The sequence below is a fragment of the Anastrepha ludens genome, chromosome 6, assembly GCF_028408465.1.
Source record: "Anastrepha ludens isolate Willacy chromosome 6, idAnaLude1.1, whole genome shotgun sequence".
Classification (NCBI taxonomy): domain Eukaryota; kingdom Metazoa; phylum Arthropoda; class Insecta; order Diptera; family Tephritidae; genus Anastrepha; species Anastrepha ludens.
In genome coordinates this window covers 11458173-11482453 of record NC_071502.1, presented here as the reverse complement: position 1 = coordinate 11482453, position 24281 = coordinate 11458173, and the positions used below count along the sequence as shown (strand labels likewise).

The 24281-nt window shown below is 39.3% G+C and overlaps 1 protein-coding gene across 2 annotated transcripts in view; it reads right to left on the bottom strand.

Annotated features, from left to right (window-relative positions):
• LOC128867821 (endoplasmic reticulum metallopeptidase 1-like) overlaps positions 1-24281 on the bottom strand; it is a 33049-nt gene that overhangs the window by 7575 nt on the left and 1193 nt on the right. Inside the window, exons 1-6 of one of the 2 annotated variants that reach the window (XM_054109358.1) lie at positions 19615-19680; positions 11660-12188; positions 11368-11542; positions 11212-11296; positions 2611-2731; positions 2378-2532 (exon numbers count right to left, since the gene is read on the bottom strand). In XM_054109358.1, coding sequence (XP_053965333.1) covers positions 2378-2532; positions 2611-2731; positions 11212-11296; positions 11368-11542; positions 11660-12137 — 1014 coding nt within the window. In that variant the 5' untranslated portion in view covers positions 12138-12188; positions 19615-19680. Of the gene's footprint in view, positions 1-2377; positions 2533-2610; positions 2732-11211; positions 11297-11367; positions 11543-11659; positions 12189-19614; positions 19681-24281 lie in introns of those variants that run through there. The other variant, XM_054109356.1, reaches the window with a different exon arrangement.

Below are 24281 nucleotides of genomic sequence, written 5' to 3'. Positions count from 1 at the left end.
ATTCCCACAAACGCTTAGCGTGACAAATTAAGGCTAATTAATAATTCATTTTGGTTTTCTAATGTTTTTTTTTTCAAATCTTCATATTCATATTTTATACCAACTACATACGCATAATCATTGGTCCGAGTCGGAGTCTATACAGCAAGTGTGTGCAACAACCCCGCTGGTTTGAAAATTTTTGTACTTCGAGTGGATTTTAGAGTTATTAAAATTTCCGTCCCCGCAATGCACTAAATATTTCAAACAGTGTTATTTCAATAACTTCTTTACTTATGCCCAATTTTCAAAGTATGATATACCATTTGAAAGGTATTTTCGATGTCTTATAATTTCATGTGGACGCGAAATACCTTCACCGATCAGTAAACTTAATCCCTATTCCACTAAATTCAATTCTAGCTCTCGTAAAAATAAACATTTGAGTAACAAATTGTTTCATTGAAAAAGAGATCAATGTATGTCATTTAAAACTACACCCTTAATGACATGCCCCACCTTGCAATCGGTTCAAAAATAAAAGAGTTATGAAGAAAACCCGACTTCTCATGAATTATTTTCCGTGATCCTACCTAATATAAAATGCAGTCAAGATAAAGCGTTCTCTAAAAAATTAGTTTAATCACTTTTTATCTTAATCCTAGTCGAGTTATTGTCCACCTTCACTTCTCAAACAACTTTAAACTTCAAGCTGTTAAGTCAGTTAGCAAACCTTTAAAGATTACATGAAATTATATTTTTGTAGATTTTTCGTGCATGGAAGTTGTGATGCAACTATTTAATGATATTGATAGAGGCTCTACTATAGATAGAGGCTCAGAATATATTTAGATAAGAAAGGTGAATAAGGAGGTTACGAATTTCGCGGAAAAGTTGTTCTATTTTTTAATGAATTTGACACAACCAGTTGTTCCGCGTTTTGTTTAAATTTGTTTTGCTTATATTTTTTTATTTGCAAACTGCTATTTTCTTTTAATATCTTTTACACTAATTTAACCTAACTTTAAGTCTTTGTTTACATAAGTTTGGTATTTTGCCACCTTCCACGCAGTTTATTTATTAGAATTTACGTAATTTTGCACTTTTCATTTCTCACTATTCTTTAAATCCTATAATTCTTTGGTACATAAAACCAAATTTTGACCGAGCATATTTTTGAGCTGACGTTATTTTTGAAGTTTGTGTAAATTTTTTTACTCACAAAAACTATTTTTGTATTTTTTCCATGCTTAAATTAATCTAAGCTATTTTTGAGTTTTTGCTCCTTCCACCCAGTCTTCTCCATTTCAATCTGCGCTTCTTGAGAACTAAATTCGACAGCACCAATTTTTGAGCTGATGCTACTTTGGAAGTTTCTTTACATTTTTTACTTCCACAAAACTCTTAATTTTCTAACATACTTTTAATTCCCTTCCATGTTTACTCGAACCTCACCTAGCTTTAAATATTTAGCTACCAAAGTTCGCTATTTTGATTTCTTCCACCCGATTCTCTCACTTTTCTCTTTATATTAATTTATTTCACCTGCACATGATCAAGATATGGCCCACTGATTCTTGTTATTTTTGCTACCAATCTCAAGATCTCCAAAGCACCATCTCCTTGAATGTAGCGTTATAGCGCGGAGAAGGTTGAGTTATCTCGGCCAACTGCAGGCAGAAGAAAGGCACGTACGATCAATCAAGCCCAGCTCTATTTTGAGTTTAATAAGGGAACTGGGTCTGGATGAGGCACTGTCATTAGTAGAGGGCACAAAAGATCATAAGGTCGAAAAGCAAACCTCGCAGAAAATCTATTTTCAATACTAATTTACGCAATTTTGTACTTTATTAGTTATGGGTTCATGAGTACAAATTTTAAGAGAACCAGTTTTTGAGTTAACCTAATTTTAAAAGTTTATTTTTTTTACTCACAAAAAGCTCCTTCTAATATTAGGATTATTCTTAAAATTATATATTTTCACATTCCTTCTAACTTTACATTAACTTAACCTAACTTTTCATTTGAAGCTCACAAATCCTCGCTATTTTAATACCCTCTCCTTAGTTCTCTCCCACACCTCAACTACATTTACGACAAGGCAAAGTCACGCTCTTTTTCACAGTTTAATCTGCGCATTGTTGCATTTTATCACCCTTGGGTTCAATTCTTTCGATTTAAATGGTTTGAATAACAATGCGAAAATTCCTAGCTTCAGTTTCAAACATTTAAATCTCAATATAAAAGAGATTTAGTTTGGGATAACTACAGTCGTCTTTTGAGTTTTGGGCAATGATTATGCGCGCATTTCTTTAAAGTTAAATTATTTTTCTTTGGCAGGGCACCCTAGATTTAGTGGGCCTTTAATCCTAAAACGTATAATTTAATTCTCACTTACTGCAGGATTTTTTAATTGTGTGCAATTGCTAAAAGCACGCACCAAGCCCAATAAATTATCGCCAGTGTTTTGTAGGTTGCCACGAGGTATAATATCCGAGGTATCAAACTTCGTATGGTATACATAACCATTGTAATTGTGTGCCATGTCCAGACCTATAAAATTGGTTAAATTGACTCATATTTTACGCAAATAAAAAATAAGATTTAAAGTTAATTTTTACGAGTACGAACCAGGTATATGTCCGAAGTTTTTGAATATTCTAAAATCAGTATCCGAAGGTATAATACCAGATTGGAATAATTCTTCAGCGAATGTTGTGGCAAATGGACGTTTAACGCTACTACCGTACAACTGGAAATAAATAAAAAATAATATAAAATAAAAATATTCTAATTTAAAATGATGTATAGGCAATTGATTGCGGGTTGATTGAGGTTGAGTATTTGTGGACTATGTGGACAAGCGGCCTTAATCACTCCAAAAAGCTTTTGAACTTCGATGCAAACAGAGCAAAATCTGCTTTAACCTTAGATAAAAAGGACCTCAGATTACTCTGTGGAGCACTTATAGGCCACTTTGCCTGTTATTAACATTTCAACACAATAGGGTTATCTAGCATAAGATCATGCAAGAAGACGAGTCTATGGAACACTTAATCATCAACTGTGAGGCATTAGGCCACAAGAGACACAGAATCCTGGACTCGTACCTACTAGAGGAGGAAAACCTACAAGTGCTCTCTCCTAAGGAGCTGGTTCGATTCCTCGGTATACTAAATAATCATAATAGGGGCGCTCAGTAGATCAATCTGGTCGCAGTGTATAAAGGCCTTAGCCTAACCTGTACAACCACTACATTACATTACCATCCACTTCTTCTATATAAGTAAAAATTAAAAGTTTACCCTATGAATAAACCAACCGCACACATGGAAACTGGTCCATTTTCTTTCTTATGTTGGTAAGACTATAAGACACACATCTGCCACTTTTTAGCGCCATCGGATCATTAGTGTCTGCCTGGCGTTTGTTTACATCAGTCAACTTTTTTCAATTTGTCGCATTTTATTATGGATAATTTTGTTGAACAAAGAGTATGTTTGAAATTTTTTGTTGCGAGCGAAATTTCGTGTTCCGATTTACTAAAAATGTTGCAAAAAGCATTTGGCGAATCTGCTCTAGTAAGAGCAAGAGCATACGAGTGGTAAAAAGACTTTAAAAGTAGTCCTACAGTGGTGGAAGATTTGCCTCGTTCCCGACGCCCATCGAAGTCGAACACCAATGAAAAGGTGCAGAAAGTGAAAGAAATCGTGCTTGAAAATCGTCATACCTGCTTAAGAGAGACTTCTAGTGAACTTGGCATTTCAAATGCAACGGCACAACACATTTTGGTTGATGTTTTGGGTATGAGACGCGTCACAACCAGGCGCATTCCGAAGAACCTGAATTTTGTGCAAAAACACCACCGAAAGACAGTTGCTAAGGAGATGATTTCTGAAGCCCAAAGTGATCTAACCTTCATGAAACGGATAGTTACTGGCGACGAGACATGGGCCTATGAATTTGACATGGAAACCAAGCAACAATCGTCTGAGTGGCGCTTCGAAGACGAGCCGAAACCGAAAAAATCGCGAAAAATCCGCTCAAAAGTGAAGGCGATGTTGACTGTTTTCTTCGATTGCCAAGGCGTGCAGTGCACCATGAGTACCTTCCATCGAGCCAGACAGTCAATAAAGAATATTATTTATACGTTTTGAAGCATTTGAGAGATGCTGTATGTCGCAAACAGTCGGAAATGTGGGCAAAAAATTCTTAAATTTTACATGATGATACCGCGCCATCGCTCCGAGCCCAAATTGTGCTGTATTATTTGACCAAACACCAAGTAAATACCATCGTACAAGCACCGCATTCACCTGATATGGCCCCGTGCACTTCTTTTTGTTTCCCAAGTTGAAGTTACCACTTCGTGGAAGCAGATTTCAGTCGATAGGGGAGATCAAAGAGAATGAGGTGAAAGCCATCCCTTCGTCGGCCTACCAGGGGTTCATTGAGGACAGGGTTAAACGTTGGCACATGTGCCTTGCTTGAGACGGGTCATATTTTGAAGGAGATAAAATAAATTTGCCTGAAATTTAACTCTGTTTTGTTTCATTTAAACATTACCGGTACTTTCTGACCATAGGTTATATGAATGAATGAGTTTTTCTTTTTAGTACCCTGCAATATTAAGGGTACTCGAACTGAGCTCGGTAATGCTGAAATTCTGTACGGTGGAGAGAATACAGAAGGTGTGACCAACATCGGATTATTAAGCGGCTCTCAGCAGTTTTGAAGGAAACAGCTGATTTGTTGACGTCACATCCCCGGTGTGACAGCGTTTTGTTTACAACAGCGATCAGAAAAAACATTGTAATTGATTGTGCTTGGAAAGTTAGTATTCGGGATACTTTCCGTGGATGTATTTTGTTTCTGTCAAATTTTCCGAATACTGGTAAATTAATACCGAGTTATCTAGCTGCCTAGAAAATATTCCGCAAAATGCAGGAAGCTCCATAGCGACCATTGGTAAGTGGTTAAATAACTGGTTCGGTCGAGCTGCATGAAAACCGGTAGTAGTTTTCTTTTCAAGTAGAAAAAATTAAAATTTTAACTCAAGTTTAAGTCACAACTACTAAGCTCGCACTTGAATAACTGAATAAATGTTATTGACAGACGATGGACTTTCGGAATATGTAAAACAACTAATTCTCCAAAGCCATGCTCAACAATCGAGGATCTCAGCAAACCACTGCTGGCTGTAGCAGTCTCGATGCGACATAATCAGATGTTAAATGGCAAACTCCGCTTTGGAAAGGTAATGGATTTCTGATTCAATTATTAAGGAAAATGACGAGTCAGAAAATGGGGAAATGCAGTCCCAACTTATGACTCAGATTAATTAGATGAAAATTCACTAAGAAATAGGTGTAAATTTATGCAAATCTGTTACCGAACTCTCCATTATGATGAGGTTTTAGTAATCTCAAACTACGACAGCATCCACTTGCTTTGAAAACTTTGAAAGGCGCATTGATTGCATTGAAATGGTGCAGAATGTAAACGAGTTATTAAGGCTTCAATCGGATTTTCACCTCCCAGCTGGTACAGAAAAGTTATAACAGCTTTCTCATTCTGACAAAGAAAAAAATCAAAAAAGCTTTGCTCGGTATTTGACCGCTGCGGGTTTACGGGAAATGAAGTCGCCATTGAGATGACAAAACTACATTCATTCATTGTTCGCCTGGCATTGGGAACATTTCATGGTCTTAGCTGTTCTGCTTCACGGAGGCTAATAAATTACTGGGTATACTTAGGGCGCTGTAAGTTTCATGAATGCAACACGAGACCTCAGATGAGTCAATCTAAAGCGGCGATTGAGTAGACCGCACTGCCCCTCTTTTCTGTGCTCGTGTGATCTCGGCTGGAGGGAGACCAATTAATGCTATTCAATGGGAAACAGTGAGGAAAAGAGCTTTCACAAATTTCATAAAGTACTTGTAGGTCTTATCGGGCGATTCTTGAACTCACTGTTGCTTACTAGACCTCATTTGTTCGGTTTTGCACATATACTTGTATTTATATATACAGTAGGTTCTGTTTTTATGCGGCTTTTTTTTATGCGGTTTTGAAATAGTGCGGTTTTTTTTTAAATTACAAAATGCATGTCGACCTATCGGGAATTGTACATATAAACAAGATTCTAAACCAGCTAAGCAAAAACTCATCACAGATTCATGCGGTCTATGGGACTAGTGCCCTTTTTTATGCGATTTTAGTACATTATTTCAGATTTATGCGGTTTTAGCATTTGAAACGTATCTATAGTTTTACTATAGAACTAGTAGCTTTTTTTATGCTGTTTTTTTATGCTGTTTCTTGCGGAACGTATCTACCGCATAAAAACAGAACCTACTGTATATAACTGGCGTTCACACCCTTTATTTGGTGTTTGGCCGAGGCCTTCCTCCGATTTGAGGTGTGCGTTTTGATGTTTTTCCACAAATAGAGTTTTACGCCGCCTCCGAACGGCAGATGTTTTTTTAGGAGGAGCTTTTTTATGGCAGAATTTTTTTTTCTTGTTCACTCCTCTCGGGAGCATAGGGCCTCGACAACACTCAGTCTTGACTTGGTTTCGTTAATTTATTTTAATTTCTGACAGGGTAGGTGATTAGCCTGCAGAAATACACTCGGAGCTTCATTACCTGCCGTGGGGCGAGCGCTATTAGGAAAAACTATTCCTATCATTTAATATTTCACACCCGAAGATTCGAGCCTGAGCACTTCCGAAGGGTAGTCACTTATCAACCCATCCGGTTACGCGTTATTTATTTAATATAATTAAAGCACAATAGTGAAACTTTGCGGCTACTGGACGCTTTTTCGTTTATAGTAGAAGCTATCTGCGGAAATTTGTCACTGGAAGCGCAACATAGGATGGAAGATGAAACGAAATGACAAGCAGCGAGCGACGCTAAATTCAGCTTTAGAAAGAAAGCTAGACCTAGCACTGGCGAATAACAAAGCTTCCTCCTTCGAGTAGGTAAGTTAGGTTAGGTTGGATTGGTTGCCCAAGGAATGAGCACACTTGGACGAAGATAAACGGATTCGTTCTTTGTGATACCATTGTGAAGGAGGTGAGGTGAAAGAGAAAACCGATGGGTTGAAAGTAGAGAGCGGGGAGAGGTGATGCTGTGATGGTTAAGAGAATGGGGTTAGAGTGTGTGGATTATGAACGATGACTGTGCTGCGCTTGCGTCAACCGCTTTGTGCTGCTGAGAAAACTCATCAGATTTTTAATGTCAACGCCAGCTATATCAGCAGGTGTAGCAAAGAAGTAAGAGCCAAGAAGCCTGGATCTTAGCCCCGCCAGAGCAGGGCAGCTTAGGAGACGGTGCTAAGATGATTTTACTTCATGCTCTATACATCCGACGCAAAAAGGACTCGAGGTAAATCTACGTCTCATAGCATGCGTTCCTCTCGCATTGTGTCCTGTGAGTTGATATTTTGTCAACCTCAGAAGGATCCCCGATCCTTACGTGGCCAGAAGGATTTCGCGACCTTACCAGTTTGTGTACTTGCCCAATGCTCGCTGAGTTGGCGTGAAGCCCATCTTTCTAGGAGCAGACCGCAGGTAGTCAGGGGGATCTCAATTTTCTCCCTTCGAAGGGAAATATCCTCACACGTCCCTTGTCTAGCCACCTCATCCGCCTCACAGTTTCCCGCAATGTCGCTGTGACCAGGAACCCAGTTGAGGCTTATGTCAAAGAATTCGGAAGCAGTCAAAAGTAAGGCCAGACTTTCTCTGACCAGTTTCGAATGCACCGTCACTGACCCGAGGGCCCTCATTGCCGCTTGACTGTCGGAGTAAATATTTACTTTATTGACTGTTTGTACGCAACTGAGCAGCCAATCAGCTGCCTCCTCTGCCTGGAACACACTACAGTAGGTATGCAATGCCTGGCGACGACAACGCGAGGTAAGACAATTCTTCGCAAAACAAGCTTACACAAGTTTCAGACGGCCTCTTGAAAGTAGCGCCGCGCTATCACAACGCCCATAAAAATAAAAGGCATAATTGTTAGTGCTCTAACTCAGGTGTAGCCGATCAACAGAAAATCTGTTAAGCATTAAATACGTATTAGATAGAGTACTTTTATCAATAAATCACATGAACAACTACAAATAATGTCTTGAACGAGTTGACTCAATTTAACTTTATCTAATCAGTGCAAGCACTTCGCTTTTTTTATTTAGTTTTGATGATGGCAATAAAATGCTCGATTATGAGATACACAAGGACGCCGTATGTTGTATTCGTTTTATTTATTGACCAAAACAATTGAAATCAATAATTTTCGTTTTTTATAAGATAAAATGTGTGCCTGCCCCACTCTAATCTTCCGCAAGTATGTACATAATATCTATCTCGTATATACATACAGACATTTTATGATGCGGGCGTTTGATGCCCTCTTAAGTTAAGATAATAGATGTATATCGGATTTTCAAATAAAAGGTTCGACACGTGCCGTACGAAAATTTTATGGTGCAATTCTCTGTATTAAAAATCCTGTACACAAAATTGTGGGTGCTAAAATTTTGTATTGTAAAATTCTACTTGATAAGATTCATTATTGCCAAGTGATGGCTTTCAAATTCTTTGCTAAAAAAGTGTAGACGAGCAAGTACAGCACTCAGACACAGTTAAGTCCTTTGTACTGCACTCGGATTCCCTATTTAATTTTCTTTAAATCTACGCGACCTCCGAAGAAATCTGAGTAGATCTTGTGGTGCCAAGGAGCCAAGGTGGTCGCTTCTTAACACATCAGTGCCAAAGACCGACCACAAGTCTGATTCGAGCGAAGGCTGGGGAAGTGGTCCGCCGTCTCATCCTCCTCTCCACATGCTGAGCAGAGTGCGTTGTCTGAGATTCTCACCTTTTCCATGTGCTTCGCCCATAGAAAGTGAAGTAGCCCGTCATCAGTCCAACCAGCTGCCTACAGTCCCCTCTGCTTAGTGGGGAACTAGCACGCTGTTAGTCCTGCCTTTTCTAAGTTGTAAGAGATTTCGTTTTATTAAGGTACCAGTGTTAACACCGATAATAACGTCAGCCTTCAAATGCAACGTAGAATCTAACTTGCCAACAAGTGCTACTTTAGACTAAGCAGGCAATTGAGTAGTAAAGTTCTCTCTCGACGAACAAATGTTACCCTTTATAAGAGTCTCATCATGTCTATTCTATTGAATAGTCAGGAGCTTGGATGGTGATAACATCCGATGAGTCGTCCCTTGGAGTATTTGAGAGAAAGATTCTGTAGACGATTTTTGGATCCTGCGGGTTGGTGACGGCGACTGTTGCAGGCGATGGAACAATGAGCTGTATGAGCTTCACGGCGACATATACATAGTGCAGAGAATAAAGAGCCAGGGGTTCTACTGACTATGTCATGTCGTCCGAATGGATATAAACGCTTCGGCTTTGAAAGTATTCGATGCGGTACCACCTGGTTGCAGCAGAGGAAGAGGAAGGAAGAGGAAGGGCTCTTCTCCGTTGGCAAGATCAGGTGGAGAAGAATTTGACTTCATTTAGTGTGTTCAACTGGCACCTATTAGAGCGAGAGAAACGACTGGTGCGCTTTCTTAAGTTAGGTTTGGTTTGGTGAAGTGGCTGTCTTTCGCCGCATCTAGTCAGTTAGAGGCCATTTGAGATCTCACAGGAACTATCATATCCTTACTCTATTTTATCCTCTTTAAATCATTGTGCGACTTTAAAAAATCTGGCTATTCTAGCTAGTTTGAGATTCGCAGCAACCGAAAAGTCGTGAAGAAAAGAGAGACCGAGCAATCTCAACTGTCTTCTACACAGAGCCAAGCACCCGCAGAAAAGATTTTCGACTGCCTCTTTCTCTTCTATATCCTGCGCTTTCTTAAACTTAGCGCCTAAATCATCTATTGAACTGGGGTCAAGAGATTTTAGAAATAGCACATGAAGAGCTTCATCTTTTCTGCGCTTTTCTGAGAAATAAGTTGAGCAATTCTACTTTAATAACATTCAGGGGGATGCCGATTACCGGTTAGGAGGTCGCTGAGACCAATTCAGTTTCCTTCCTAGCAATCTCATCAGCAATTTCATTTCCTATGTTCATATGTCTTGGAGCCCAGATCGGAAAAATGTTTCTTGCACAACCAAGAGATTGGATCTCCTTTTTACAAGAGTTGACTAGTTTGGATCTCGCCATGGTGTCGACAGAGCCTTAATCGTGGCTTGTCTATCGGGAAAGATGTTAATGTCTCCCTCGCTCTTACGTTCCCTAAGCGTCTTGCATGCTTGCCTGAAAAACCACTGGCAGTATTCGGCAATTTTAAGTAAGTAGACAAAACTCCTGCTCCGATACCCGATTGGTGCAGTACCGATACAATGGTAGCAGAAGCTTTACATGTAGAGGATGATTCAAGAGGGCTGCATATTTTTGACAGCAATTATTTGTGATATGCAAGTTTCCTTTGTATTTTTTAGAGAATTGGTACGCCTACAAAACTCAATCGTTATAGGAACTGACTCCCATTGAAATTACTTGTAGCCTTTCGCGATGATTTATATTCAAGATAGTGGACCGGCAAACATATAGGCCGCGACAAGACTTGTCTTGCGTTGGTTTCGCTAATCTAGCCTGCTGCTACCAGGCCTAAGTAGTGGGAATGCCCAACTGTCGTTGCTTAGGAACAACGCCTTCTTACTGCTTGAAGCGCCATCTGTGTCTTCCTGGCGCCACTACTGCAATGTGTAACTGTGTGTTTTTGTTTGTTTTTTTTTTTGCTTGTTTTAGCAGCCACAATGCAAATAATGCCCTAACTATTGTGCGGAAATAAGGATGGAAAGGATAAGTTTTTGGGTTTGAGGAATGATATTTTGTTTTTTTTTTTTAAGAAACAGGGAAAGTAGGTAAATTTGGGAAAGTGCGAGGACTGTGCTTTATGCGGGAACAAACAACCGTTGGGAAGGCAGGCTATTAGACTTACGCTGGACTACCAAGACCGACATATGTTAGTGTATTTCTCTTTTTCTCTTTAACTTTACTGGAACAGCTTGGCATTATATCTGACCAGCCATTACCACTTTAGTAGCATTTTCTAAAAGTTCTTTTGCACAAATATTTTTCTCTATTTTACTAGCACCACTAAGCAGGTTGTCCCCATCATTTCGGAATGTTTATAATGCGCCTAGGTCTCTCTCGTATTCCCAAAAAATACTCATGCATGTGGCACTTATTGAATATTAAATTTACTTACGTCTACTAGCCATGGATTATTTGGTCCAGACTGAAAGAGAATCTCACGACCACTGCTACCCGATGAATCCAAATTTATTACCGCTCTATTGAAATTGTACATTTTAGTCAGCAAACATTTTTATATGTAAATTTACAAATTCTATTTATTACTTACTTGCAATATTTGGCCCACTTGTGTTGTGTAATGAAACCGTGTGATGCCTGTAGAGGATTTTCTTCGGCGCCATTAAAGAGAAAAACAATTGGATACTCGAAAGGTTGGCGAGTTGTAGCGAGTACGCGTAGTAGTTCGAGCATTATAACAACCATAGCACCATCATCGCCAGCACCTAGCAAGAGATAAATATTTATGTTAAAACATGCCACGCTGTCGCTCCCTCTCTCTGTCTCTCTCTCTCTATCTTTCCCTTTTTTTCTCTTTCTCTCTCTCATGCCCTTCTACTTACCTGGGCTAAACGGCTTTGAATCGAAATGACTATTAATTAATAGATACGATTCGCTGCTAGAATTTTTCACGCCGAAACGTACAACAACATTTTGTATCGTCTGATACATATTCACCATAGTCCAATGGATAAAAGCACCGGATGCCACTTGCACATCTATATCCATTTCGAACAGATCATCAAGCATAACACCTTGAATCTCTACCAGTCGATCGTAAACAAACTGCACGGTGAGATTTTCATTTGCATTGCTTCCCACCACTTTTGGTCCAATTTGGCCAAATGCGATGTCTATGCTTTTTGCGCGCTCGCTTATGAATTGCCCAGGATTTGTGATCTCATTATCCAGCGTCAGTCCTTCGGGTAGTGTCAAGTAAATGGGTATGACAACGGCAAATAAGAGTACAACCCAGAAAAGTAGAAATGCTGGAGCTAAGTAAAATGGAACCTTGGAAGATTGCTTTCTGTGATAAGTCATGTTGTCGGGAGAAACGGCCTCTGTAGGTACTTTAGCCTCATCCGGCTCAACCTGTAGAATGGGAAGAGTTCATATTTTAAAAAAGCTTCATGAAATCTTAAATTGTGGGAAGAATTGAATTGTTAGCAAAATTTGGTATCTCGTTTTTTTCCTACTTTAACTGGAGGCATTAAGTTTGCGCGTCACATTTCGTGTTGAAAATAAGTAAAATAATTCAAACATAATATTTGCTAAATGTGTGGGAGTTAATTTAAAAAAAAGTTAATTTTAATAGCAGTTCTATTTCATGGGCTGATCCTGCACCAGCGGAGTTTACAAATGCATTGTACGGCTGGGTTGATCCATTGCCTACTACTGACGGCAAATGATAGCACACCAACATTTTGAGTAGTTTTGACAATTTTATTTCTTTTATTCAATATACATTTTTTTTATTAAAAACTCAGTTCACGTCGCGGAGGACTGATTACATTATCCCAACGGTGATATTCAATAGGAATTTTGCCACCCACTTTCCATCTCGAGAGGTATGGAGTGAGCGACTTTTATTTATTTATTTATTTATTTATTTAAGTCTATGAATTACAATCCTTACAGACTATGATACAAAAGTTGCTTAGATTAAGCTACAAATATATTATATGTTATATATAAGAAGTCTGTGCGTCTTTCGAATACCAGTAGTTTCTTCCTAGCGGAGTGCTAGCAATAGGGGAAGCTTGTAGGTTACTAATTGCACACGTCTTCATTAAGTGCAATATAATTAGCCATGCTGCAATCTAAGCACTGGATTCAGTTGCAACAACCTTTAAACTGGTGGAACAAAGCAGAAATAGCCTTACTACTGTGAGTGAAATGCATGAAGTTACCTCAAACTGGGTGCCGGGGCATCGGAACATTGAAGGTAACGAAAAAGCAGATGAACTGGCAAGAGGGGGATCTGCCATGAATAGGATTCTTGCAGTATCGGCATTCACACCACTGGGTGTAATCAAGTGTGCAATTTTCTTAAAACATGGAGAGACCAGACAACATGCAGAAGAACTTTATGGCCCCCCTACAACCACAAACAAACGTCAATACTGGTAAATATGAAACGAAGATATGAACGGATAGGGTCAGGCTCACGGCAGTGATAACTGGCTTTTGCCCTGTCGGGGAACAAGCAGCCAAAACGGGCATCACTCACAACACACATTGTCACAGTTGCAAACAACCGAAGAAAAAGGAAACTATTTTCCATTTCCTCTGAGAATGCCCAGCATTTTGGAAGGAGAGAATGCCAACCCTGGGCAAACCACTGTTCGAGAGTTTCGAATTGGCTTAGACATTTAAGGTTCTTAAGCCGCACAGTTTGGATATAGTCAGTCTGTAATTAACCGTTAAGCAAGCTTGTAGCGAGGATGGGGCAACAAAATGGTGCGGAAGCGCTAGTTGGATTCTGGATGAATCACCACTTTAAACAAGCAACCAATCAACCAACCAGGTTTTATTGTTTAACAGACATTTTTGACATTTCTTTATGTGGAGAAAATACCCAACCCCATAAAAAAAAGAAAAAAAAATTGTTAAAAATTTAAATTATTTTTTTTTAAATTATTTAAATTTAAATAAAATCATTTTTTTTACGTCTGAAAAGTCTGTGGAATTTTTCAAATTTTTCTACGAGTATAACATTTGAAAATTTGTTTATTGTTTACCAAACATTTTTGACATTTTCTTTATGTGTAGAAAATGCGCAAAATCGTCAAAAAAACAAAAAAACAATATTAACGGATTTTTTTTACGTGAAAAGCTTGTGGAAATTTCTAAATTTTTCTATAACATTTGAAAATTTGATTTATACATATGGCTTTTGTTAGACATACCAGACTTTTATACAAAAATAATGGACATTCAAAAAAAGGCAGAAAAATATTCAAAACTGGTCACAGCCAACATTTGGTAACGGTTAACAGCGGGGTGTATATACAAGGTGGTGCAAGTTTTTACATAACCTTTTTACTAAATCAAAAATATGATCAGGAGTGAAGACAATCTTAAGGGAAATTATTTTAACCTTTACGCGCTCCATTACTTGTCTGTTTGGGTGCTGCAGCTCTCCGGCTCACAAGTGTCAAGTATGATTGACGAGCGACGTCATTTGCAAAAATTATAAATCTTCCGATAGGGCCACGACCATCTCATATTTGGTCGTGTCATAAGTGCTGTCCAATTTTCAGCCGGTGTAACAATTTAAGGCTTAAATTTTTAGATTTAATAGGGATTTTGATTTTTTTACTAATTGGCAACGTTTCCGGAAAACTAAAAAGCTATTCAAAATGATCCCCTTTACTTTTAATACAGGCTTTTAAACGGTACACTAAAGCGGTGCATATAGTTTCCATTGATATGAATGATGATATGATGAAGGACACTTCACTAAGCACTAGCTTGAGGTACCCCAGATTTCTGTGGCGACCTTCGAAGTCTCTACCCCCTTTGACCATAGATTGTACTCGAGAGAATTTAAATCTAGGCAGGCCGAGAGCTAATCTTCGCCACTGTGGAGTTGAAAGATAGTCAGTGCACCTTCGAAAAGTTCTCTTGTGGAGGTCGTCACTGATTAATCGTGAGATGGATCAAGAAGACATGTCCAGCTCTCTAGCCATAATTTGCAGTTTCCTGAAGGAATTTCGTTTGATTCGCTCCTGCAAAGCTTTTATGGCTTTATTCGTACGATTGAAGCGCGGACGTACACTGTTCTGATCTTGGCCTCCACTTTTAGTGATTCTAAGCATCGATTGCACTCACGATAAATTCGCATTATTTCAGCACCGAAACAATTTTCCTTGTCGCCCTATTAGTCCTTGTTAACCCTTTCGCTATGTAGTATCCGTAGGGATACACTAAACTTTGTGGGCGGCTAACAATCTCCCCGCTAGAAGAACAATTTAGTTTTGAATTGATTATGATTTTTGAGGTTCCAGTGCAGGGCACACTCCTGGAGTCTCTTTTCAAATGTAGGTTTACTCCAGTTTAACTTATCGTCCAGTTCAATGCTGAACTTTTTTTCGAATTTGATGATCACTAAAGTCATCATCTCTGGGTAGCTGTACAATATTTACAACGTCATCTATAATTACAACGTCATCTATGTATTCTTGACACTGGATTCCGTTGTTTGTCAGCAAGTGAAGCAGGTCGTCAACTACATCGTAGGCTCCACTGGAGGGATAATAAACAGTGCAGTGTCCGTAGACCTTCCTGCTCTGTATGTACGCTGGTTTTGATGGAGAAGTGTTGTTCGCAGAGTGTATGATTTAATTTCATTGTTAATAGTCTCCTCAATTGCTTTCAATACAAAGAAGGTGAGACTAATTAAACTGAAGCACGGACTTAGCCAGTGAATAGTCCTTTCTTTCTACTTTTGTGCCCTGAGCGTTTAGGCGATAGCTTGATCAGAGCTCAGCAGCTTCAGCTGTGAAAATATAATATTTTCCCGTGGAAACTAGAAAAAAATGGAAGGCTTCCACACTCCTCTGTGAAATTGAAATTTGGAATTTGATTAGCTCGAGCCAAGGAGCACCAGGAGATTTGGTGGCTCCTAAAACACTCAGGCTAAAAAGCCCATTGTATTTAGAGCTATGGAGAGAAGGCAGATAGTCAAGGAGGGGAAGAGAAAAGTATCAGAGAAAGGGTAAGGAAAGAATAGAGGCATAGATAGAGGTAGTTAGTCCTGTGAGAATTTTCCAGATTCTTTGGCAAATCTGTAAATATCCTCCAGTTTTAGAGGACGAATATTACTCATTCTTACGACATCGGAACACAAAACTCGTAGCCTTGCTCTAGCAAGGGCAGGACACTCACAGAGAAAATGCTCAGTACTATCCGCTTCCTCCAAGCAAGACAGGCACATTGGGTCCTCAATGATTCCAGTGGTGGTCATATGCTGACCCCATGGGTTGTGTCCTGCAATAATACCGACCATCAATCGAACGTCTTCCCTTCCAAGTTTTAGTAGTTCTGAGTCCGACCTCTAAGCATTCTCCTAATAATACCTAGATTTACTGTTAGAGTTATGAGCTTTTGAACCCTGCTTTTGTAATCAATCGCACATTTAAATCGTATTCGTTGTGGTATAATCAACAGTCGATTCATCACGAATCTTTTCACTTTCCTTAGGTGACCGGAAAATTGGCTTTCTATGACAAGTGAGGTCAAGTCTATCTGTAATTTTCGGTCCTTCTGGTGCCTTCAATGCAGATACGGTATCACTTTCGCTCTGCTAACATCGGCGCCTACCGAATTATGTTAGGACGAAATTACTGTTGGGACTAGAACGATACAATTCGCACAAAATGGTAAGGCCTGCAGAGCGTCTCGATCTTAATCACTTGAATATATCGAAGTAATTGCAAAATATCTGTATAAGACACATTTTTTCTATATTTTCCCATAGTACCGTCCCTAATTTGTATAGGCCCTTAAATTCGCCTCATTTAATATTGCCATCCAATGGACAATCCTAGATTTATGTTCGTCGAGAGAGAACTGTATCGTTTAATTGGTTAAGGTGCTGTAAATTTACGTAGAAAAAAAGTGATGAAAAAAAAACCGCATATGGGTATTTTTAGAATTACGGCGGTCACCTGAGCGGAATGACTATCATTCGGAAGAGCCCGAGTTCGGGCATGAAACGCAATATGATAGAAACCATTTTTCCTAACAGCGGTTGGAAGCAATGGAAAAACCTCCGAGTGTATTTTTACCATAAACAACTCCTGATAAAAGTCATTAGTCGTTCGGAGTCGGCTTGAAATTTTAGAGCCCTTCCATTTGTGGAGTATTATCAAGACCCACATAGGAGGGAGCTCGACCAAACCCTAAATAAAGAGTGTAAGAGTTCTAGGATTGAAAGAGTTTTTAGAAATATGGTCGTTCCTTTAACCTCTAGACGTTTGGCTACACACTTTAACTCCTCTATGAACATTTTTTAAATGCGTCCCTCTTTAAAGCCTCGAAGTATTTCGCTACACACCTTGGCTCCTCGTTGGACATTTTTAAAAATATTTCCCTCCTTTTAGCCTCTAAGCGTTTGGCTACACACTTTAGTTCCCATTTTGGATACTTTTTGCATGTACCCTTCTTTATAGCCTCCAAGTGTTTAGCTACAGACCTAAGAAATGATGCATTTCACCGTTCAACAATTTTTTAAGTCTCAAAATGATTGCACAATTCCCTTTTATAGTACCAAAGGATTCATATCCTTCTTCCTTATACTTATTTCAATATTTCTCATAGCCAAAATTTTCAATTTTATCCTAATTTCGATTTTATCTTCATTAAAATTCCTTACTTTCTTCACGCCTTCGTCTGCCATTTTGTATCCCTCACTTCCAATTATGCTTTTGATAGCGTTTTTTGATACGCTATTGCAGTTTCCGCGTTTAATTAGAGACTAATTTTTGCTCAAATCTGCACGACGCGGTAAAGTTCAAGACAATTGATTTCTAGGCGAAATATCCATTAATTTATAGCATTTTTATCTTAGTGTGCAGCAAGTCAAAGAGACCAATCGTTTTAACATAAATTTAGAAATTTATCAGTAAAAATTTATTAGTGTTGCTTTCAGAGGTATGTATGTAGGTACGTATATTTTCACTAAAGAAACCAGTTCCGTGCTAAGATCAGTTTTAGGGGACTTTTTTAATCATTTGTGCAAAAATCTGCGGAGGCAAGGGGCGGGAAGTGTTTTGCACGGATGACAAAAAAAAAATTTTTTTTTATGTACATATGCTCGGCGTCCGCCGTAGCCGAATGGGTTGGTGAGTGACTAACATTCGAAATTCAGAGAGAACGTAGGTTCGAATCTCGGTGAAAGACCGAACGGTCGCCCCTGGGCAGGCAATGTCAACCCTCCGAGTGTATTTCTGCCATGAAATAGCTCCCCATAAAAAATATCTGCCGTTCGGAGTCGGCTTGGAACTGTAGGTCCCTCCATTTGTGGAACAACGTCAAGACGGTACACACCACAAATAAGAGGAGGAGCTCGACCAAACACCCGAAAAGGGTATACTAAATACAAAAAAAAAAAATTCTAAAAATGTTAAAAAGAAGAGAGGAACTTTCACTTTAAAAATCTCTACACCTAAAAATTTCAACATTGAATAAATCTCAAAATTATTAAATTTGTGTTCGACATTTTTTTAGGTATCTTGTTCTTCTTAATTGGCCCGTTAACTTCTTCTTTTTAATTGGCGCGAGTCTAACAAAGCGTGCCAGACGTTTCTTTCTCGTGCTAACCAGCGCCAGTTGAGAACATCAAGTAAAGCCAAATCCTTCTCCACCTGATCTTTCCAACGCAGAGGATGCTGTCCTTTTTCTCTGCTACCACCAGCTTTTACGATTTCGAATACTTTCAGAGCCGGAGTGTTTGTATCCATTCGAACGACATGACGCAGCCAACGTAGCCGCCGGATCTTTATTCGCTGCGCTAAGTCCAGAAATCTTACGCATAATCTTTCTCTCAAACGCTTCAAGCAATGCTTCATCGGATCTTGTCATCGTCCAAGCTTCTGCGCCATACGATAGGACGGGCTTGATGAAAGACTTATAAACTGCAACATTTGTTCGTCAAGAGAGAATTTTACTACTCAGTTGCCTATTTAGTACAAAGTACAATAGCATTCATTGGCAAGTTAGGTTCTACGTTGTATTTCCAGGCTGACATTATTATCGGTGTTAATGCTGGTTCTTAAATAAACGAAGTCTCTTATAACCTCAAACTCATAACTGCCACGTCACTGTTGTGGGTGCCGGTACGCCAGTGCACCGACTGTTTGTTTGATGACTGGAGGTACTTTGTTCTGTCCTCGTTCACCACCAGATCCATTCGTTTTGCTTCCTTACCCAGTTTGGAAAAAGCAGAACTAACAACGTGGTTGTTAAGGCCGATTTTTTCAGTCTGGTTCTTATTATACTTAAGTCCACAAGTTAAAAAATTTCAGAAAAATGTAAGACCGTGTCCAAAATACTTGGCTAACTTGATATGGGATCGCTCAAGTGGGTTTACACCTAAACTTGATTCAAAACAAAACTATCATATTTCTCCTTTTCGTGGACCCCAATGACCTAAACAAGCAAGGGTTTGAATAAATTAGTTGTCAAACTTATAAAAATCATTGACAACTATATCGAAACTTTTGGATAAAATATACACTATTCAAGATTAGGGCGAGGCTACTTGTTTAAATTACTTTCCCACCCGATTCGTGAATCTCCGCTTTTAGCTTTGTTTATGGTACAATAACTGGTTATCTAAATTTGTTTGGTCATATTCGATAAAAATAAATACACGTGTATTTTGTGAAATCAATTGCATGGCGACGGGGCAATGCGATATTTAGGTTTTGGATTTTATATCTACAATAAAAACTCAATATCCTTTATGATACCTGCTGTATAAGCTGTCTTCAAAGATATTATAATCACTGACCTTTGTTTGTCTCCGACAGTTAGTTGCTATTTGGTTCCAAATAGTTTTTTGTGTGCTGAAATTTGCTGCCGCCCGCAATAATAAAATTTTTACAAAGTTTGCGTGTTTCTTTGAATACTAAAATGTTTGGACCGGATGAGCCGAGAGGTGGTTGAGGAATTATTCTGATGTGTGAAGAATTTTCTGAATATTCTCTTATTTGTTTATATATCCTTGTTTATTCCGCTCGTGAGCCGTTGCTTTTGCGCCGTCCCATGTGATGTTGGCATCTGCTAGCTCGCGCAACATTGACCTTTTCCAAGTAATCTTTGGCCGATTGTGACCTCTGTTCCCTTGCGGGTTAAAGTCCAGTGCCATTCTAGTGAGTCTATAACAGTAATCTTTGGCCGATTGTGAACTCTGCTCCTTTGCGGGTTAAAGTACAGTGCCATTCTCGTGAATCTATAGCAGTCTATTATAGGCTACACTTTATTCTGCACATACATCCCCCCGAAATGAATATAAAGGCACCACCTATTGACAAGCTTTGACATTTTTTATATATTTATTTAGTCGATTCTCTTAACAGATACCATAATAATCCAAGTTATAAACTTTGTACCAGACTAATAAAAATTGGAAAAAGTGTTAATCAAAATTTCCAAAATTTTTTAGTTTAAATTTGGATATGCACTTTATGGAATATGAAATTTTACTATACCAAAGTGCAAGTTTGAAGTGGCTCAAAAAATTCCTTGATTTTTGATAACTTTTTTCCCTGATGATATTTCGCATTTTCTCCGCATAAAAAATTGTGTGCTTTCGTCGTTATTCGCGACTTGGTTTAGATTCGGAATGCGTATTTCTCAGCGACTATTAATGACGACAGGCACAGGCGTGAGTGATAGTTAACTTCTGTGGTCTGCTCCTGGAAATATGGGCCTCGAGTCAACTCAGCGAGCGCTGGGCTAGTGCGCAAACGTGCAAGGTCACGGGATCGCGGGAACTCCTAAGGATAACAAAGCCCTAGCTCTCGAGTTTGGTGGGTATCCTTACCGGAAATTGTCCGTCCCTGTTCATGCGGTGAGACTTGGGATTGCCTCAAGTCCGTTCTGCAGAAGCTATCTCGAGGACGAGGGGAATCATCTCAACACCTTCTTCTCAGCTGCCCCGCTCTCGTCTAGCAAAGATTTCGATATCTGGGCTCTCATTTTTTCGCTACGCCTCCGGATATAGCGGGTTTAAATATCATAAATCTGTTGAATTTCATCAGTAGCTTGTTGGGGCTAATTTCGAACCCAAATTAGCCATCGTCTGCCTTGCCGTAAGTGCATGGTCATCATCCTCTAATCCCAAGGCTCCTTGTTCCTTCCCTTCTCCTTTCTTTTTTCCCCTGTATGTCATCACAACGGACGAATTTTGAATATTTGTCCAAGTGGGCCCCAAGCTAGGACAGCCATTTAATCTAACCTTAACTTATGGTGGCTATTCAAAACTTGATTACGCCTATAGGGGAGGTCCTCCCAAGTTCCTCTTGTATGGGATGACAACGCACAGTACTTCAACACGTTTAGCAGAGTTTCGAAAATACTATGAAAAATATTTCCTGACTAAAATCTAACACAATTACGAGTCTAAAGATGAAATAGCGCTTGCAGTGACTTCGACGGGAATTGAGGTCCCTTGTACATGTTTAAAATCTCGATAGATTCGTAAATGGATGACTGGCTGTCCAGAATCAATGATAAAGTCAGGATCCTAAGCACTTGCAGGTTAATAAAATGAGACAAATTCATAGTGCAACCTTCAGAGACAGACGATAAACTGGCCATTCAATGTTTTGCGTAAGCGTTTTGTTGACATATTCCCAGTGACACCAGGGGCAACCAGAGTGGAGGATATAAGAGTAAGGAAGAGCGGAAGTTTGTGGCGGCTCGTTTAAGTAAGATGGGCTCTGAGGCCAACTTCTTTGGCACGGAGCTCATTCTGCCAATCCCTTCCGCAGCCATCAAAGCCACGGTTAGCAACAATCAGGTTACTACAATCGATAAACGAACTTGGAAGGCTGAGAGAGGTTGCAGATGGACTAAACTGCTGTTATCTGTCATGTCCTACCGACTGTTGCAGATCCTCCTGTCACTAAGCAGAAGGGACTGCAGACAGCTGGTTGGACTTATGACATCTTTGACAGTGCACTCTGCCCAGCTTGTGAAGAGGAGGATGAGACGGCGCACCACTTGCTGTTCGTTTGCGCAACCTTCACTCGAATCAGGCTTGAGCTCTTTGGCACTGATGTGTTAAGCAGCGACCATCTAGGCTCCCTGGCAGCACAAGATCTACTCAGATTTCTTCGTAGGTCGGGTAGATTTAAAGAAAATCAAAAAAGAGAATTCGAGTGCAGTACAATGGACTTAATTGTGTCTGAGTGCTGTATTTTCTAGTTGTCCCAACAAAAAAAGTAAGAGACTCTTAAAACCTCATGATCTTGACCTTTAAGAAAAGGTGAGAGTCGATAGGTTTACAATTTTAACGAAAGTGACTCTATTGGAACTTAAAAGTTTAAAGTGAAGGTGTTTAAGTTAAGTCGAGTTATGTTAAAGTTAAGTTAAAGTTGCAAGTGGTAAAATTGGGCGCACAAAACACGCAACTGCAGGGCGTTAACAGGGTGTTAGCAATGGTAGTCAACAAAGAGGAAATTTGGTAAATTTTACAGTTTCACTTTGATAAAGGCGAAAATGCAAGCCAGATACTACTTTACGTAGTAACTGATACGATGGACGTGGTTTCTTTGTTTCCGTTCAGGCATTTTTGATGTAAAAGAAAATGTCGATAGTCTCGAAAATGTCGATGAAATCACAGAAATAATCGAAGTGGACCGCCATGTTAGTAGTCGTAGCATCGCCCATGAGCTAAAGATCGATCATAAAACAGTTTTTAACTCTTTTGCGTACAAATTTTACGTAATGAATTTCATTTCCCTCAATTTGTGGTGGAAAAACATGGATGCTCATACGAGGTTCTTTATAAAGGCGATTGACATAAACTATGAATTTTTGCAATTTTTCAGGCTTATCAGTTTTTTTTCTAAGCGAAGAATAGCAGCGCTGTATACATTTTTCTCTAAGCAGAGCAATTTTTAAAAACGAAAAGCAATTTCGAGCTATGCGACAACACAAAATTTGTAGCATTGACACGCATGCCGGGTACTAGGATAGTTCAGCTGGCGCTTGGAATTCAATTTTATTCGGCTGTAAATAAAGTACACCTGAATACTTTCAAATGAATTTTATTTTATTGCAAAGTGTTAGCTTCCCCAATGAACTTGGAACAAACTTTCATTAAAATAACTTTAACGGCTAACTTTACAGTAACCCATTTTGTTGACCCAATTTTTTAGCACATTTTGCCGGTTATCTCACTAATAGTAACTTCGATATCGTACTTCAACTTTTGAATCGCCTATGGCTGGTTGGCATAACTTTTATACTGAACGGCGCGCCATACACAAAATTGTCTAATGGAGTCAAAACGCAGCTTGACATCACCGGTTTCGGCTGATTATTCGATTTGCTATTATTTTCGAATGTGTTTGATATTTCCCAATTTTGTGCCAGTAAGAACGGCGTATTTTGTAAACATCTAAAAACTGATTTCTGTCATTTTACAGGGTACGGCACTCGAAGTGTAACCAACTTCAGACCGATAGCGCAGTTGATGCACGGACATCGGCTGTCTGTTAGTTGCCTAATTGACAGTCCAGAGTATTGTTTACAAGCGCGCAGAAGCATTTCACCGAGATTAAACGCAAAAACAGAGAATCAGTAATGGACTTCAAACGTAATAGTCTGATTGCATTATATTTGGCTGAATAATAGTCCAGGAGCCAGGGGTCATTTTGATTCATCATCCAATGGATGACGAAATCAACCGTCAGTTGGTCCAGTAGCAGTGGGTACGTGCGTGGGATGCTGCGAAACGTGTCAAATTTTTAACAACTCATTTAATACCGGCTCATTTAATATCGGCATAAAGTAGTTTTACTTTTTAATTTATTTAACAAGTTCGCCTGTTCAGCTGACGTATTTTCCCCCCTCTACGGCGCAGCTGACTATTTTTTTTATTCTACTAAATGTCAACAATACACAAAAATAATTTCGTACCCTCCCACAATCACGCCCACCACGGGTGCGCCAGCTGACGTTCACTTTCGTTAGTCATGAAAGCTAAATCATAAGTATAGTCAAGAATTTAACGGTATAAAAACGCAGTCCAAAATCGAACCCTGGCTCCCGGACTATAATCACAACCAGCGATTGTTCGTGAGCTCGAGCACCTTAAAGTAAATAAAGGTTTTGTTTATCGCAACATTACTCGTTGCAGGAATACTGGTAGCATCGCGAAACGTCATGGAGGTGCTCATCAAAAGACTGCAACCTCACGTGAAATGTTTCAAAAAGTGAAGAAGCGACTTGAGCGAAATCCCCGACGAAGTGCCAATCAAATGGTGAAAGAACTGAAAATATCTGACCCTAGCATCCGCCGCATCCTGAAAAATAATCTCAAAGTCAAGCCTCACAAGATCCAAAAGGCGCATGATCTCACACCAAAGCAGCAACAAATCAAACTTGAGAGAGCGATGGAGTTGCTTCGCTTGGCCGAAAGCTGGCAATTTCCGAACATTGAGTGCT